This window comes from Nelumbo lutea, chromosome 1, assembly GCF_056320005.1.
Source record: "Nelumbo lutea isolate HS-2025 chromosome 1, American lotus-T2T, whole genome shotgun sequence".
NCBI lineage: Eukaryota > Viridiplantae > Streptophyta > Magnoliopsida > Proteales > Nelumbonaceae > Nelumbo > Nelumbo lutea.
Genome location: NC_142684.1, coordinates 198,558,873 through 198,576,307, shown reverse-complemented (window position 1 = coordinate 198,576,307; position 17,435 = coordinate 198,558,873). Strand labels below are relative to the sequence as shown.

Here is a 17,435-nt window from a genome sequence, read left to right as displayed (position 1 = left end):
AACCCGGAAATGTTTTACGCAAGGTCATTACTTTATTCTGCTTCCGACCTCCGAGTAATAATTAGCTTCCTCTCAAAGAATGTGTTTCCGTAAATGCCCCGAGAAGTACGAGTTAATTAATTGAACTGGTAAAGGCCGCTTGGGGTTGAAGTAGTCTTTTGATGTCAGATCGGATTGGTTTGAGGAAAAGAGTGTTAGAGAGACAACTGTTGAGCTTGAGCAGAAGAGGGTACGGTTGGTTGCTAATAAGTAATAAACAACAACGGAGTTCATGTGGGTCCCACTATGAGTTTGATCAACTTGTTTTTTACTTAGAATCCAATTCATTAAAAAAATTGGATTTTTTCTCTGCAAGACAACCAAACACGCCCTTGTACAAAGCTTCGTTTCCGTTTGTCGCAATGCAGCGGGTGAAGTGAAATCCAAAAATATACGCAATAAGCAAGAGGTAATTTTACGATTTTACCCCGTCTCATTCTCTTGGCGTGAACTCCAAAGAGCCAATAAAGGGTATTTATGTTTCCGAATCACTGAATGTGAGAGATTGACAGAACGGACGGTCCACCATCCTTTTCGTTTCCCCGTTTTCCGAAACCACATGATGGATCAAACGGTTGTAGTTATTTTGTTCTGGTTTTGGTAATGCCCCCTTGTCGTTGCTGTATTGTCATTCGTGTCTACAAAATTTGTTCGAAAAAACCTCTCTCTCTCTCCTCTTTCTGTTCCAGTTTCACACTATCTTCTCTTGGTACGATAAGAGAAGCAGAGAGCTTGACCGGTTACTTTCCATTCCCTTGTGGAGTCCGCATGCCGTACCATCCTCCGAGATTCGAATTCTCTCAATCTCTCTGCTGCATTACTTAAAGAAAAACAAAGATATAGAGAGATAGGAACGGACAAGGAGAGATTTCTTGGTGTCTTTGGTGTGAACCGGAGATGGGTTTGTTCGCTTCTCTCCTTTGTGTTCTCGCTTTCTTCGCATTCTCTAGTTTGAGACTGGCTTGTGGGAACCCAGAGCTCAACGCTCTCATGGAGATGAAGGCTGCTCTCGACCCAGAAAATAGGTTCCTTTCCTCTTGGACTAGCGACGGTGAGCCGTGCAGTGGCTCTTTTGAAGGTGTGGCGTGTAACGAGCTTGGAAAAGTGGCCAACATTTCGTTGGTGGGGAAGGGTCTCACCGGCAGGCTTCCTCCGGCAGTTGCTGGCCTTAAAAGCTTATCGGGTCTGTATCTACATTTCAACTCATTATCCGGAGGGATACCCAGAGAAATCTCCAATCTCACTGAGCTCTCTGATCTCTATCTCAATGTCAACAATTTCTCTGGGAACCTTCCTTCGGAAATCGGAAACATGGCTAGTCTTCAAGGTTAGTAGTCAGAAGACACAAAACTCGTCTCTGTTTACTGGTATATATATTTTTTTCTGTCTATCCTTCCTTCCCTGAAGTTATTTATCTGTGGTTTACTTCTTCGGCAACTTGAATAGTTTCTTGGGCTATATGTGGAAGTGAGTGAAGTGGTAGGACAAGAAAAAAAAAAGAAAAAACTGAAAGGAAAAATTTTTCCTGTTCTTTTTCACTGTTTTTGTTGTTAGTAGGCTCGGGTGATTTATGTTCTCCACATCTTGAGCAAATTGGTTATCTCCTAGTCCTAGGTGACTTGTTAGCTCTGAATGTAATGGAAAATAACTTCAATATTGCTTTCAGATTTTTTGGATCGTATTTCTTCCTCCCCATTTTCTGTCTTCCGTTTGGAATGGGTAGAGTCTGTAGCATAATATGTAAAACTGCATGAAATGAAAAAGAGAAACTAAACTTGTTCAGAGAGTACTGCTTTTATTCTTAAATTAATGTTTCAACGTCTCATGTCCAGATTTTCATTCTTTTAGGGAACATTTGTAGTCTCTGAGATAGATAATGGAACGGGACATCGAAATACCTTAGTTACTGTTTCAGGTTTTTTCTTTTATTTTTCAGTTCTTCTCTGCACTTGGTTTATCGGGGTTTGTTTTTTGTGTAGTCTTGCAGCTCTGCTATAACCAGTTGACGGGAAGCATACCGACGCAGCTGGGGTCTTTGAAGAGGCTAACCGTTCTCGCTTTGCAGTTTAATCAGTTATCTGGTGCCATTCCCGCGAGTTTAGGGGATCTGGAAATGCTCATGAGGCTGGATTTGAGCTTTAATAGACTCTTTGGTTCAATTCCTGTAAAGCTAGCTGATGTTCCTACTCTGGAAGTTCTAGACGTTCGCAACAACACCCTTTCGGGCAATGTTCCTCCTGGTAATTGTTTTCTCTTATAATCTATGCTTTTGAGCTTTTCTGTTGTTATTTCAGTTTTATTATGTTTTTGGATGAAGTTAAAAACCCGTTATTTATCTGTTTTTCTTCGCAATTTTTTCAATGTGTGAAGCCTTGAAGAGACTCAACGAAGGATTTCAGTATGGAAATAACTCGAACCTATGTGGAGTTGGGTTTTCTACCTTGCAAGTTTGCAGTGCTTCAGATCATTTGAACCCCAACAGACCTGAACCCTTTGGACCAGGCACTAATGGCCTTGCTACGAGAGACATCCCAGAATCTGCCAATTTACAGGCACATTGCAACCAGACCCACTGTTTGAATTCAACAAAAACTTCCCAAATAGCTGTTACTGTTGGAGTTGTCTCAGTTACTGTTGCATTGGCAGTTACTGGCCTTCTCACATTTTCATGGTATCGTCGACGGAAACAGAAGATTGGGAGTGCATTTGATAGTTCGGATAGTCGGCTTAGCACTGACCAAGCCAAGGAGGTCTACAGGAAGAGTGCTTCTCCACTCATCAGTCTTGAGTACTCTAATGGATGGGATCCACTGGCTGATGAGCGGAGTGGAAGTGGCTTCTCCCAGGAAATCCTCAAGACCTTTAGGTTCAATTTGGATGAGGTGGAGTCTGCAACACAGTACTTCTCCGAGTTTAACTTGTTGGGAAAGAGTAACTTCTCGGCAATCTATAAAGGGATTTTGAGAGATGGTTCTGTTGTTGCTATCAAGAGCATTAGCAAGACTAGCTGCAAGTCTGAGGAAGCTGACTTTTTGAAGGGGTTGAACATTCTAGCCTCTTTGAGACATGAAAATCTTGTAAAGCTAAGAGGGTTTTGCTGTTCAAGAGCCAGGGGTGAATGCTTTCTCATTTATGACTTTGTCCCAAATGGAAACTTGTCATGGTATCTTGATGTGAAGGACGGCAATGCCCGTGTGCTTGAATGGTCGACCAGAGTTTCAATCATTATTGGCATAGCCAAAGGTCAGTTTTTTCATCTGCTTCTTCTTGATTGGGTTGTTCTTAGCCTTGTACTCATAAACTCATGATATCATCTATTGATTCATTTTATATAGTGAAATTATCTCAATGGGTTGCGGAGATTTTGTTTCTGTGAGTTGTTGAGTAATTCCTTCAAATGGTTGAAGTTTTTTGGCATGTGAAAATTACCTTGAGGTTTACCTGCCTTGTGATGATTTGGCCTACTGATTCTTTTACTTTGCCTACTCTCTGAAACTTGTATTTTGACTGCTCTGTTCAAAGTGAACCAGGAAATTGAATAGTGGTTGATGAGGGAGAATTTTTTTGGATGTTTTTACTTTTATTTTGTTCTTGTCTCGAGACATTAATATTTGATGCTACTTATTTGACACCAGGTATTGAATATTTACACGGCAACAAAGCAAACAAGCTTGCTCTGGTTCATCAAAACATATCAGCCGAGAAGGTGCTCATTGATCAACGGTTCAATCCTCTACTCTCAGATTCTGGTTTGCACAAGCTCCTTGCAGATGACATTGTCTTCTCAGCACTCAAGGCCAGCGCTGCCATGGGATACCTAGCTCCTGAGTATACAACCACTGGTCGCTTCACAGAGAAGAGCGATGTATTTGCGTTTGGGATGATTATGTTACAGATCCTTGCCGGGAAGCGGATGATAACCCATTCAATGCGTCTTGGGGCTGAATCATGCAGGTTTGAAGACTTCATGGATGGAAATCTTCAGGGGAAGTTCTCTGAACCTGAGGCTGCAAGGTTAGTGAGAATTGCACTTGTCTGCACACATGAATCTCCAAACCAGCGACCCAACATGGAGATGGTGATTCAAGAGCTGAGTAAGATCCGCAGTGGTTCCTGAGGCCTAGGCTCTGATGACTTGATTTGGTCCCCTGCTTGCAAAATTTCCTCAGTAGTGGGTGGGGTGTGAGAGAAGGAGACATCACCATCTCTTCAATGCTAAATCTCCTTGTGCTTAAATTCTTAACCATGATTTGTCCTTCACTAAGGACGAATAGTTGTGCGTCTTAATGTGTTTTGGCCCTTGTAATTGGGAGATAGAGACGGGAGCGGAACGTATTTTTGCCCTCATTTAACCTGTATCGATTTGATCTCTAGCCGTGTACAAGTTGGGTTTCTTTCATTCCTTCTTGGGTGTACATGTACTTGTAGCCCCTAATAGCTAATGCTTATTCTACTCAAAATCATGACCAATGAGTTTGCAATCTTGTATTCACTATCCAACATGATCTCTTGTTGAGGTTGCAGTTCGACAAACCTGCTTTTGGGTTGCATTGAGAAATATCGATATTTGAACCATAAAACCGGTTTGGATTTCGTTGGTTGACATGACATACTAGCCCTGCTTAAAATGGGTAGGCTTGATCCTTCCTTGAACCCCAAAAGGGGTTTAGATTAACCCACATCAGAGTTGGTCCTGGTCTGATGGATAGAAATGCAAATGCTCAATGGAGTGATAAATTGAGATACTTACTATTCACATCTGTTGGCTGTGTTTCGTTGCAAGTTGCAATGCAAATAAATTTGCACTGATGCAAAACTATGGCAGTGCAAATGATTTTGAGTGTAAATTCTGACATTTTTGTTTCAAGTTCTAGTTTGTTTTATTTGATTGCAGTACAAATGAAGTAAATTAAGTCATGAATCAAGATAAGATAAAGTAAAATCCAAACAAAGTTAAACGAGAATTTGCATGTCTTTGCAGTTTTGCACTCTTAATGCATTTGTATTAGTGCAAATAAAATTGCACTGCAACCAAACGAAAGGAAAAGTGGTTTTACATTAACCCACATCAGAACTGGTTCTGACTGATGGATTGGAAATGAAGTCATAATATGTAATTCAATAAGAGTAAATTGAAATGGTTTAGTCACGTGTGCAGAAGACTATTACAACATCTGTTAAAATGTAAGACTGTTACAAAGTCATCATCTGTTGAAAAAAAGTGATGTTTTAAGTTGTTTGAAGGGGTTAGAAAAGCCAGTGGCAGTAGCAGAGCAAACGATTAGAATTGCCATTCAAACGTTTGAAGTTACTAGTAAACATGTACATATATTTGCAGGTGATAATATCTCTAAGATAAAATTATTTATCATTCATGAACAGTTTTAAAAAGTTACAAATGGATAATTTTTGAACAGTTATAAGTGAGCAGTTTTTTGAGTGAGTAAATGGCATATATGCCCTTTCTTATACCCGTTATATGTTGCTTAAACAAGAGGCACAAATATTTACTAAAAACTCCAGAAAATGAGACTATTCACTCTTTTATTAATAGTATAGATAAATTATAGCAAAACATACAGCAAAAAACAGCACTCCCCAATCCCCATTACCCGATAAAGGGAAAGCATCAATAAACAACAATAATTAATCTGTTGATTGTGAAGAAGGTTATATGTAAATCGGGGTGAGATGAGATCAATTTACAGGAAATCAGCCCACGCAAAGACACAAAACACCAAAAGTTTAAGGAAATCCAAATGGGTGATGTCGAAGCCAGTCCCACGGCAGTCTGCAGCAAGTCCAGAAGAAGAGTCCAGCGGGTAGACGACAAGAGTGGGACTGAAATTGAGTAACATACAGACTTGTCGTGTGTCGTCGTCCACTCCAGGTTGTTTGATTGGTTCTGTTTGTGCTTGGTATACGTTCGGACTCGAATTTTATTCTATTGCACTTAAATCCTTGACTGATTTAAACTGAACCATACAACTAACCACTGCCCTACCAGCAGTATATGAAACATGTTGAGTTGGGTTGTATGTTCCCAACTTTTCAACAGACGGTGGTGCGTGAACATTTCTTGTCGTTCTCTTGATCTGCAACTCTGTCCTTTCTCTTCTTCCCTTTTAGCTTTTGTTTCTTTCCTTTTCTTTCTCCCCTCAACATTTGATTTCATGCACAAAGGCACCAACCTCCATTTCACCCAACGTAGCTAAGACACAGAGAGAGAGAGAGAGAGAGAGAGAGGTTTACGGTTTACCCACACTACACTGACCAAGCTTTTGTTTGTTTGAAAGTTCGTGGCCATTTGAAAGACAAACCAAACATCCTTTAGGCAAAGCAGAGCTGGATGGAGGTGTTTAGGTACCTACATATAATCCATCACATGTTGATTCTATCCAACAACAGAACAAATCCATCCTTGATGCGATTTCCGAGGCAGGATCACGTGACAAGGAATCTGGTTTCATCATTCAAGTTTTGGTAATTTGCATTGTTAATATGATGCCTAATAGGCCATCCTAAATTAAAACATATAGAACAACTCTCACTGTAATCTTAGGCAGCTATATTATGCATGTATACATTCTACTATACTAGGGTTTCCTTTATTAGATCCGTGAATTAATGATGACAGAAGGTTGAAATCAGGACCAATGTTTTGAAATCTGGTCTGGGACCATTGACAATCCAAAATCTTTAATGCTGCATTTGGTTTGTGCTCAGATTTTGGTGGGATGTATGAGATGAGAAAGGAAAAATGGGTGTTGATTTTTTGCGTTCTATTATTTGGTTGTAATAGAAAAAATAGTGGGAAAATCAACCTAAAAACAATAATTAATTAATTAGGTAATTGGTAACAATTTTATTCTTTTATGTTTTACTATTAATTAATTATTAATTATTAGTTAACTTTATAATTAATTATTCAATTAATTAATATTTATAATTCGTTAATTAAATTATTTTTTATTGATTAATTATTTTATTAAATTTATTTTAATAAATTAATTAATAATAAAATGCTTATTTAATTAACTAATAATATTTGATGATTTAGTATATTATTATTAATCTGATATTAATTAGTTAATTATAAATTAGTAATTAAAATTAATTAGTATTTTAATTTTATTATTAACACTTGTGACTTAATTATTAATTTTATATTTTATTCTGAACAATTAATTGATTATTAATTATTTTTAATTAAGTTATTTTATTAATATGTTATAAAAAATCAATAATTTATTTATTGGTCATAGGTCTAATATTAACTCTTAGAAATACTACAAGGTGTTTTTTTAAACAAATTCTCCCCACATTCCCACTTGTTTCCCACCAAAATGGTGGGGTTCCACATCCCACGAATTGAGATATATAATTCTACCTCTTCTCCATCCCATCCCACAAATCAAACATGGGAAGAGGAGGATATTCCAAATTATTCCATATTTTCCCTTTCAATTCCACAAATGAAATTGAATGAGATAAATTGAGAGAAAGAAAAACAGTGGAAGAAAAAGTTCCACAGATTATCTTGGCAATAGATCAACAGTCTAAAGCTTCAACTTACATGGCCAACCTTTGACTATGATAAGGCAAAATGGCCCCACTTCTGGTGTGTTTAGTGTCGTTGCTATGAATATTCTGAATTGATCAATATAAATTGGTAAGAGAAATGAATTGCACATCACATGAGTCACTTCGGCTAGAACATTGATACCATTGTTGTTTCTACCTAAAACATCAATTTGACATTTATACAAACATCCTCGCACATGAAGTATGTCTGCCAATTTGTATTGATCAACTTAAAATATCAGCTCACTGGATCTCATCAGAATTCCGAAGTTAAATGTTCTTGGGCGAGAATAGTACTAGGATGGATGACCTCTTATGTAGTCCTCGTGTTGAACCCCAACTTTAATGCTTATCAAAAAAAAAAAAAAAGAAAAAAGAAAAACCTAGTAGTATCAAATGCAACTCTTGTCTTGTAGTCGTCTTAAATTTATGATCATGATTCATTGGTTAATGACCACCCCATACTGAGCAGGAAGCAACTATCCTATAATGTTTTGAGACCCACCCTCCATGTGGTAATTTTAGTTTGGATTTATTCTATTTAATTTAGAAACCAAATCATCTTGGTTTGTAATTAATAACCCATTTAATCTAAAAGAATGGGACCCACACTCATCACGTAATGTGTTGAAAGGTTCATACAATGCATTGAGATCCCTTGTACCGAAAGGTTCAAGTGGGCAATACTTGGCTCCTACTATGTGGGACAGTGGGAAGCCATGCATCCTACTACCTGATTTTTATATCTAAACCCTAAAATCTAGACTTTGAACTTTTAAACCCTAACCCTTAAATTTTAAATCCTAAAATCCTAAAACCTAAACTCTAAACCCTAAAGCCTAAATCTCTACACTGCAACTTGAAATCTTAAGCCCTAAATCTAAACCCTTAAATTCTAAACTTTTAAATCCTAAAACTCTAAATCTTTAAAATCCTAACCTTTACCCTAAAATCAGTGTATAAAATAGCTATGCATGGTAGGATGCATATCCTCCAATGTAATAGGAGCCAACCCCAAGTATTTTCTGATTCAACGATAACCACCAAGTGCCTTCTAGAGTTCTGGAATTTAAGACACTTCTTTTGGCTGGTTGTCTTGTACCTTAGACTGAGTTTGAAAGGAGTACAAATGAAAATATGTAGAGTGTAAAATCTTATATTTCATATTATTATGTATGCATTTACACTGTACATATTTGCATTTGTGCTGTTTCCAAAGTGAGCCTTAGGATTTGGGTGGAGTAAAGGAACACTGAATCTGCACTAAATATCTTCTAATTCTTTACAGCTTTAAAGTTGCCCAAATACTAGACCAACACACTCGAGTCTGGTGCTCTGGTCTACAGTCTACGCATGTAAAGCGGAACATCTCTCCTATGAGCGTAGCTGAGTTTATAATTTGAACCTCTTGAGATTATCATTTCAATTTATCCACCATGTTATTATAATTACCGTTGAAGCTTTTGACACAACTAACAGTAACGGGGCGTCTGCCACCAATACCTCAGGCTATGTTTGGTTTTAAAGAAAATGAGAGAAAAGTATAAAATCGAAGAAAAGCAATTTTGTACCATGCAACATGAAATGTCGTCACTATTGTTTTCATTTAACATGGTTTTGAATAGCCTCAGTCATAAATCTACTGATACGAGGCATGTGCCTCAATTTGTAAGAGGTTTATTTTCTAATTCTCAAAAACCTTAAGTGTGGAGTAGAAAATAAATTTTTAGCGGAGGATGTGAGCTTGTAATAAACAAAATAAACACCCTGCAAAATAGAGAAAAAAATGATTAAATAACATAGAGAAAAGAACAGTTTGGGCCAATTTTGTAATATTTTATTTTAAAACATATTATGATTAATATAAAGTGTAATCAAAATTTATATACATTACATATTAAATGCTCCATTTTTATAGAAGTCTATCATTTCTAGTGAAATGTACTAAATATAGATGATGATTGCGTAAGTGCAATTCATTGTAACCATTTGGAACACAAAGGCACTGTTTCCTTGCTGTGGATATTTCAACTGGATACAAATTTTGTACCTGGTTCAATTTTTCATCTGTTTGTTTGGTTGTGATTATAATTTGTACTCCTATCTGATGCAAAATTTGTTATTTTTTTTTTGTCTCATTTACAACCACTGGGAGCGCAAATAAAGTGGGGCATATCTTCTTGCTTACTACCTCGCTCCAAACAAATAACCCTCTTCCTACATCCATTCTCTTCCATATAAAATGGGGACCACATATTTATCACTAACAAATAAGACAAAGTCAAATATGAAGGAAGAGTAAAAAACCAGAATTTACACTCATCCTATTTAAACTTTCATGCATTTACATAAAAACAAATGAAATTCACACTGCAAATAATTGAGCTCAAACTGCACACTGAGTCCATCACACTGCAAATAATTGTTATAGGATACCTGTGAACCCTATAACAATGGCCAAAAAAAGGATAAAATAAAACCCAACATATCTGCCATGCTTTGGGATTAGTCTTTTCTGTCTTATGGTGTACATATAAAACCAATCTCACAACTAAAAATGACTAATAGTGAGTGGTCTTCTGAGTCAAAAAATAAGTTGGAGAACTAATGACTTTAGGATTCAATGATTTTACTTATAATATATATTACCGTAAGTTGATGAAGGGAAACTGTAATTCTAATTTTTAGAATTTCTCCTTTTTATCTTTTACAAATTGAGATAACAAGAATAACGTATACCATGAGAAGCAGTCTCTATCTACATATGCTTAGTTACCTTATAACTAAATGTATCAATCTCAGCTTAAAATCTTTTGAATTTTGATTTATCCAAAAGGAAGTCAATTATATTTTAAAGTCCAGTTACTCACGGTAGGTCCTCTGTAATTACTTTCTTTCCCTTTTTAAAAGTCTTGGTGGCAGTCTCTATCTGCTTAATCTGTTAATCAAACTTGGAGGGCTTTGCAAGTGAAGCTTTTAGCCAATCCTTGTGAAACCACCCAAATGCTTTCAGCCATGTTAATAGTCTGAAATGAGGGCACTGTAATGCAGTTACTGTTGCCTATCATGAATCAGCTCAAAGATCTTCTCTCCTCCACTTGTTAGCCACCACAAAGACAGAGAGAAGAAAGCATAAAGTTGATCCGAAGAACTCTCTAATCTCAGAAATGCCCTATATACCTAACCAAAACCATCCATTCCCTTTATTTTATTTCTCTAAATTCTAACAGATTAGTAGATTGTCCTGAACCTGAAGGTTTTCCTTTACCCGCCTTAAAGGGCAGTGCACTCACATGAAAGGAGAGGCTAGTAAGACAAGGCATAATGGTCCTATTTTGCCTTATGGTGTATACCCTTTTGCCCTTGCCTCAAAACTAACATGTCTGATCATGGTGTGGTAGGACATAAAGATGTCATGGGCAATGCCTATGTAAAACTATAAGGGTGAAGTTGAATTGAAAAGTCAATGGAATTTATAGATCAGGGTACATGTTCGGAAAGGAGTCAACAAGGCAGCTGTATGATCAATTAAAAGTTAAAATTAACAACATTACACTAAAATTTAGGCTGTGTTTGGTTTCATGGAAAAGGTAGGGAAAGGAAGGGAAACCTGTACAAATCTTGTGTAGGTTTCCCTACCTTTTCTTTCAAACGAAACACAGCCTTAGCTGACTGTTTTATTGGTCTTTTGTTGTGTGTAATGTTTGGATTCTTTTAGCCTCAAAACACATTCAGGTCTGGGCCAAACCCCTCCAGTCCAATTGCCTTGTCTCTCCACCTAGTCTTCTAAAGCCTTGCATGTTAGATCATTAACTTCATCCTTCAAAATATAATCTGTTATTGGTTATCAATAAAATACTCTCACGTTTTCGAGAAGATAAACACATTGCATTGTTTCTAAACAACCTAAGATATCCTTTTCAAGTGGGGTTTAACTATGACACGGTAAAAACTTGTAACCAATCAACCAGTATAACAAAAGTGGTAACCAATCAGGTGGTTCTTTATCAAATTCATGGGGGAGTTTTGATTGGAAAAAAAAGTGCAGAAAATAAGGAAAAAATCCATGAGTTTTTATTATCTTGATGCACTTGGTATTCCATTGGACTTGGACTTAGATTGTCAGACCCAAGGTTGATTGAAAAATCACAACTCTAAGCAACCGCATGGTGCTCTTGATGCTCAGGAAAACCATTTAGTAGGCCACCATTTTGGTCTAATAGCTTCAAATTTCATGTCATCCTGCCCTTTGTTACTCAAGGTACCTGTTCTTTTAAAGGCTTCCTCTAGCCTCAACGGACCCATCCCATGACATCACAATTGCTTTTGTCACAATCCCAGCCTTCTTGTTGGATGCACTCTCAATGACTTTTGCTCCTGGAGCAACTGTACCTACTCTAGTTCTGAAACAGAAGTAAATGATCATGATAATATTATAAAACATGTCTGATAAATTGAACTTCCGTCAAGAACTGAAGTAACTTTTCCACCTCATCAATAAACTTTAGAGGAACCAAACACTTGTGAATGACACCAAGGTGATGGGTATGAGCAATAGACTCTTGTCCCACATAGCAGCCCTTGTTGAAGTTGACTGTGTTTATTCCGGCAAGGTTGTAATTGTATTCAAGTGGAATAGCATCACCTGAAAATAGAAACAATATGAACTTCAAGAAAACAAAAGGTAGAAAGTGAAATTTTCTTACACATAAAAAGTCCTACTTCCAAAATACAGACAGTTGTTGCTTACTGATTGGAGAAACAGAAATATTAACATAAAGATCAAAACTTCCCAAGCCTAAGTATAGCTTTTGACGTTGATGAAAATAGTATAATGAAAAGAACAAAAAAAAGGGGGAATAAATTAGTAAAATGAAAACAAATATTTTCATTATTTATATAGATAAAAGTTGGAATCTAGTGGCCTACTCATAAAATGGATGTACCTTTTGGAGTCTTGGTCAAGCCCTCTGCAACCCCCTTCTCCAACCTTCCTTATCAGACTTGACCAATGGTGCTGCAAAAAACAAACTAGATCTCAAAATCCTACTTCTTGGTTATCAGATATAACAAACACAAGAAACACTAATACAATAGCAACTTACGTATTGTATTTGATGGAAAGATCCCCCTAAAACCAAGTCATTCAATCTGGGATCCTTGAACCACTGTCACACATGATCATTTGCCTTTGAAGCTGAGATGCCCGATCAACACAGCACCCCAGCAGCCAAGAGCTGCAGCATCTGGTTCTTCTGTGGATGAGTTGGAAATGTCTCTACCAAAGTGCTGCTAGGAAGAGAATTCTTAGGCAGCATTCACAATCTCAACCGGTATCTGTAGTATCAAATACAGGCATGATAAAGGCACAATTCTCAGTGGCACAATAAATCTGATAATAGATTATTTGAAAGAAACAACATGCACTGTTGTTCTTATTGTTAATAAAACAACTCTGTAGGTTTCCTTGGTACTTTAGCAAAATGAGAAAAGTACTGGAAATGTGTCTAAATTGTACCAAACCAAACACATTGGCAGTACACTGCCTATGATTGTAGGCAAGCATTACATATGGTTAGCTTTTAATGTCTTGGAGGTTTAAGTTATTAGCTTGCTATATGTTTGATGTTTCAACTTTCAATAAAATATTGCAGAACATCTGCTGAGGCATAAATGGTTTTCCTACACTAATGTCATAATTGTACTTCTATTAGTTAATAATTAGCTTCTTATTGAAGATTCGGGAAATAAAACAGTGTAACATAACATAATCTAAGGCATAGAATAGTTTTCCTGCAGTACTAACACAATGATGTTTTTATTAATTAATAAGCTTCTCACTTGAAGATTTTTGGCAAGTGATCCCACAATATAGAAAAAGGTCAATACACAATACTGGTCTCAGCAATCCAAAGTATTGGGAGGGGTCGACTGAAACCTTCTTCCTCATGCTTGTCAGTCCAGGTGTTTTCTATATTGCACCAAGCAACTGCTGTTCATACAAAAATACTACTGTTACTAGGGAAAACGTGGTACAAGACTTTAGGGTCCATTTGGTTTACAGGAATAGGGGTCTGGAATTGGAATCGGAATGGGCTATTTTGATTCTAACTGTTTGGTTGGGCGGAATCGGAATCCCATTCCCATTCCTACTGGAATGCCATTCTCCCATTTGAGGGAATGGCCATTCCCTGCCCCTCCTTTGGGAATGGAATCTCATTCCTGTTGATTTTAATTCCCATTCCCATTTTTGTCCGAACCAAACAGATTATGGGAATGGACTATTCCGATTTCGATTCTGATTCCAACTATGAACCAAACGGACCCTAAGGGTGCAAATTGGGTACCCGATTTGAAGAACTTACACAGCAATTGTCAGGCCCATTCATAACATGGCAAATGCTCAACCCAAGTCGCAGCACTATATAAAACAGGACAAGAGGCCAACTAGTCCATGTGACTTATCCACAGAGGGACGAGTATCAAATAAAAACCATCCAGCAATAATATACATGGAAATCCACAACAGTAGTGCTTTCTTTCCATTGCATAAATCCATAACAATAGTTAGATGGAAGTATATCCAATACCTAATATTGTAAATAAGATAAAACACTCTAGGGAGTATCTTGTTGCTGTTGTCCTATGAATCGGCACAGATTAGTCAAGACTTAATGTAAACACACTCAATGATGATTAGCTCATATAATGATTGATCTTTGTAGGATTATATATTCACAAATCAAAGTTCTCTCTTTAGATAATGACATTAAATTCAAATTTTGGTTCTGGTAATTAGGATTGTACCTGGAATTGAAATAATTAGCACTCGGTAAGTGTACCTTTTATGCCCTGGATATCTTAGTTAAGATTTCTAAATATGAATTGCAATGTGGACACTGGCATGGGAAATGAAGGTAAGACTGCTCATTTCATTATTTGGTTTTAGTGTCTTAATCTATTTATTCTTTTCTAATACTTGTAAATGGAATGAAACTTGTAGAATTTTATTCCCTCCGTCCCACGACAATCATTAGGTTTGGGGTTTCCCCTGTACAACAATGTTTTTCCATGGTAAACATAAAGGTAGAAGATTTTTGTAATTTTCCCTTCCCATTTTATTCTTTATCCTTACACTAGTTCACAGGGAGGGTAATTTTCGAAAACAGATTTAAAATGGCCTCCAACTGTTTCCATTCCATCTTTTAAATAATCTAAAAAGAGTATGCGAAGGCATATCCTTGTTACATTCTCAATGTTTGTTGTTCTAACAAGAATAAGGGAAAAAGAAAAGCATAAAATAAAATCATGTCCTTTGGAGTATAAATTAACGGGCAGCAAGAAACTATGGCCCCAGAAACAAGATGGCAATAGACAATATGGGGTATAAAGAAAAGGGACAGAGATCAATTGCGGTACCATCAAAAGTAGAAATTACTTCTTGAAGCATTCCAGAAGCTCATCCACTACAGTAGCAATGTAGCATCAATCTGCCAACCGATCGGATTCCTCATCAGGGGCTGAACCGGGAACCGAGGCAGTCCTGTCGAGCTTATCACCGGACCGGGGAGGGTGATTAAGTCATAAAGGAATCTCTTGTAGCATAAAATGGCAGGACAGAGACGGTGGAAAGATTGCGTGTAATCAATGTGGACATTGTCTCCGGTACTGGTTCACTGAACCGCCGGACGTCGTTGGTCAAGAGGTCTTGTAGAAATTTAATCGTGTCAAGACCACGAAATCTAATGACAGACTGATTCCTGAGAAGAGAAGCCATTGGACCAGCATCTTTTAGGCGGACTGCTTGTTACTGAGAGAAGAGCTTCGAAGGGGAGTAATGAATGTTTCTGCAACCGTTAACAAAGACTCTGCAACGATGCATTCTTCTTCGCTTCTTGTAAACTCGGCCGAACTTCACGCCGTTTAGTTGCAAGATTTGCAGATTGTAGGTATTCTGGTATTCTGTGATTTTGTAGGCGTTGTGGGTAACTGGGTTTGGTCCGTTTTTAGAAGGACTCGACCGTAACGTAAGCTAAGCCATGAAAGATTTAATAATTTTATGGGAAAATTTCCGATCAGTACCTTTATTTTGGCTCAAGTGATAATTTGGTCCCCAAATTTTAAAATGCCATTATCCAGTATTCAAACTTTTAATATGTAACAATTCAGTAATCGAACTTTTAAAATCTAACAATTCAGGACCCAAACTTTTAAAATATGACAATTCAGTAATTGACATTTGAAAAAGTCAAAAATGCCTTTCCAATGCCATCTAATTCTCTTTATCTACCATCCAAACATTGACAAAAATCAGAATAGTGTCAAATCCTAGCTTCTTCTATTCAAAAAAGTTGGTGATTGTTTAGAAGAATCTAGAATTTGGGATTGTTCATTTTATTGTCAATGTTTGAATGGTTGATAAAGAGAATTAGATGGCATTCTTAGGGAATTTTTGACTTTTTAAATGCCACTTAACAGTTGATTAACGGACCAGTTAATGGTAGGTATTGGATTGTCACATTTTGAAAGTTCGGGTATTAGATTGTCACATTTTGAAAGTTCGGGTATTAGATTGTCACATTTTGAAAGATTGGGTACTAAATTGTCGCATTTTAATGTTCAGGGACCAAATTGTTATTTGAGCCAAAATACATGGTACTAATAAAGAATTTTCCCTAACTTTATTTACTATTAATTAATATTAAATTAATAATCAAAATTTGTTGTTAATTAACTAAAAGTATTCAAAGTTATTGTTAATATCTAAAATTTTAATAATTGTATTTTCATTTAATGTTGATTTATAGAAAATAATTATTGTTAATTTAATGTGAACAATATTTTTCAATAAATTTAGTTTTATTAATAAGTTATAGTAATTTTAATAATTGTTATTATTTTTAAATACAATTTCGATTAACTTTAAATAAATAAAAATAATTACAAAAACTAACATTTTTATTAATTTCACAAATAATTAATTTCACAAAAAGAAAATAGTTGCTTGAGCTTGCAAATTTATAAATCCAATTGGGTTAGGCTAAGTTATAAATGATTTGTTACTTTTTATTATTAATTATTAAAATATTGTAATTATTAAATTACTATATTTATTTAAAATATGGTAACTTTTGGAAATTATCATATTTTCAGAAATATTGCTAAGTTCGTGGATAAAACTAATTAAATGTAATTTTCTAGTAATTAAATATAATTTTTTGTTAATTAAATGTAATTTTCTACTATTTATACCTTAAATTATAATTACTGTTAAATGTATTTAAAAATAACTATTGTTAATTATATTACTATTAATAATTAAAATACATTATTTTTTCCATTATTATTCAGTATTTTTTGCTATAAAATATAATTTATTTAATTATTTTTAGTATTTAATTAACTTTTAGGTTTTTCAAGATTTTCGGATTTTTAATTAACTTTTGGGGTTTTTCATTATTATTCAGTAACTTTTGCATATGAGTATTTTTTGATAATTTTCAGTATTTTCATCATTTATTTATGCATATTAGTCACTACAAAATTAATTTGCATTTGCTTTCAGTAAATGTCATAGTTAATAAATAACTAAATAAATAGTTAGTCACTAAAAAATTAATTAGATGCCATTGTTAGTCACTACAAAATTAATTAAATAACTAAATAAATACCATAGTTAATAAAAAAATACAGCTAAATTTCAATATTTTTCAATAATTTCCGGGTTGGGTATTTTTTTAATAAGTTTTAGTATTTTTTAGTAATAAAATACTATTAATTGTACTTTTTAATTATTTTCAATAAACATCCTT

General features: G+C 35.6%; 1 protein-coding gene and 1 long non-coding RNA gene across 3 annotated transcripts; one reads left to right on the top strand and one right to left on the bottom strand.

Moving 5' to 3' along the window:
• The first annotated feature begins 652 nt into the window (after positions 1 to 652).
• On the top strand, positions 653 to 4,499 carry LOC148880263 (proline-rich receptor-like protein kinase PERK9). The gene is made up of 4 exons (XM_088962130.1): positions 653 to 1,366; positions 2,019 to 2,279; positions 2,410 to 3,282; positions 3,675 to 4,499. The coding sequence occupies exons 1-4, from the start codon at positions 937 to 939 to the stop codon at positions 4,154 to 4,156; spliced, it is 2,046 nt and encodes a 681-aa protein (XP_088818256.1). The 5' UTR covers positions 653 to 936; the 3' UTR covers positions 4,157 to 4,499.
• Positions 4,500 to 11,675: 7,176 nt separating this feature from the next.
• Positions 11,676 to 15,639, bottom strand: LOC148880262 (uncharacterized). Of its 2 annotated transcripts, XR_016105933.1 has the most exons (5): positions 15,043 to 15,617; positions 12,729 to 12,960; positions 12,570 to 12,640; positions 12,114 to 12,268; positions 11,676 to 12,026 (listed from the first exon to the last, which is right to left on the bottom strand). It is a non-coding gene; the product is annotated as an uncharacterized LOC148880262 (long non-coding RNA). The 2 variants fall into 2 exon arrangements; XR_016105932.1 differs by having other exon boundaries at positions 11,676 to 12,268; positions 15,043 to 15,639.
• Between the last annotated feature and the right edge of the window lie 1,796 nt (positions 15,640 to 17,435).

Coding starts and splice junctions, on each gene's coding strand:
- LOC148880263 (XM_088962130.1), top strand. CDS start 937: ATGGGTTTGTTCGCTTCTCTCCTTTGTGTTCTCGCTTTCTTCGCATTC. Junction 2,280..2,409: donor TTCGGGCAATGTTCCTCCTG/GTAATTGTTTTC, acceptor CAATGTGTGAAG/CCTTGAAGAGACTCAACGAA. Junction 3,283..3,674: donor CATTATTGGCATAGCCAAAG/GTCAGTTTTTTC, acceptor ATTTGACACCAG/GTATTGAATATTTACACGGC.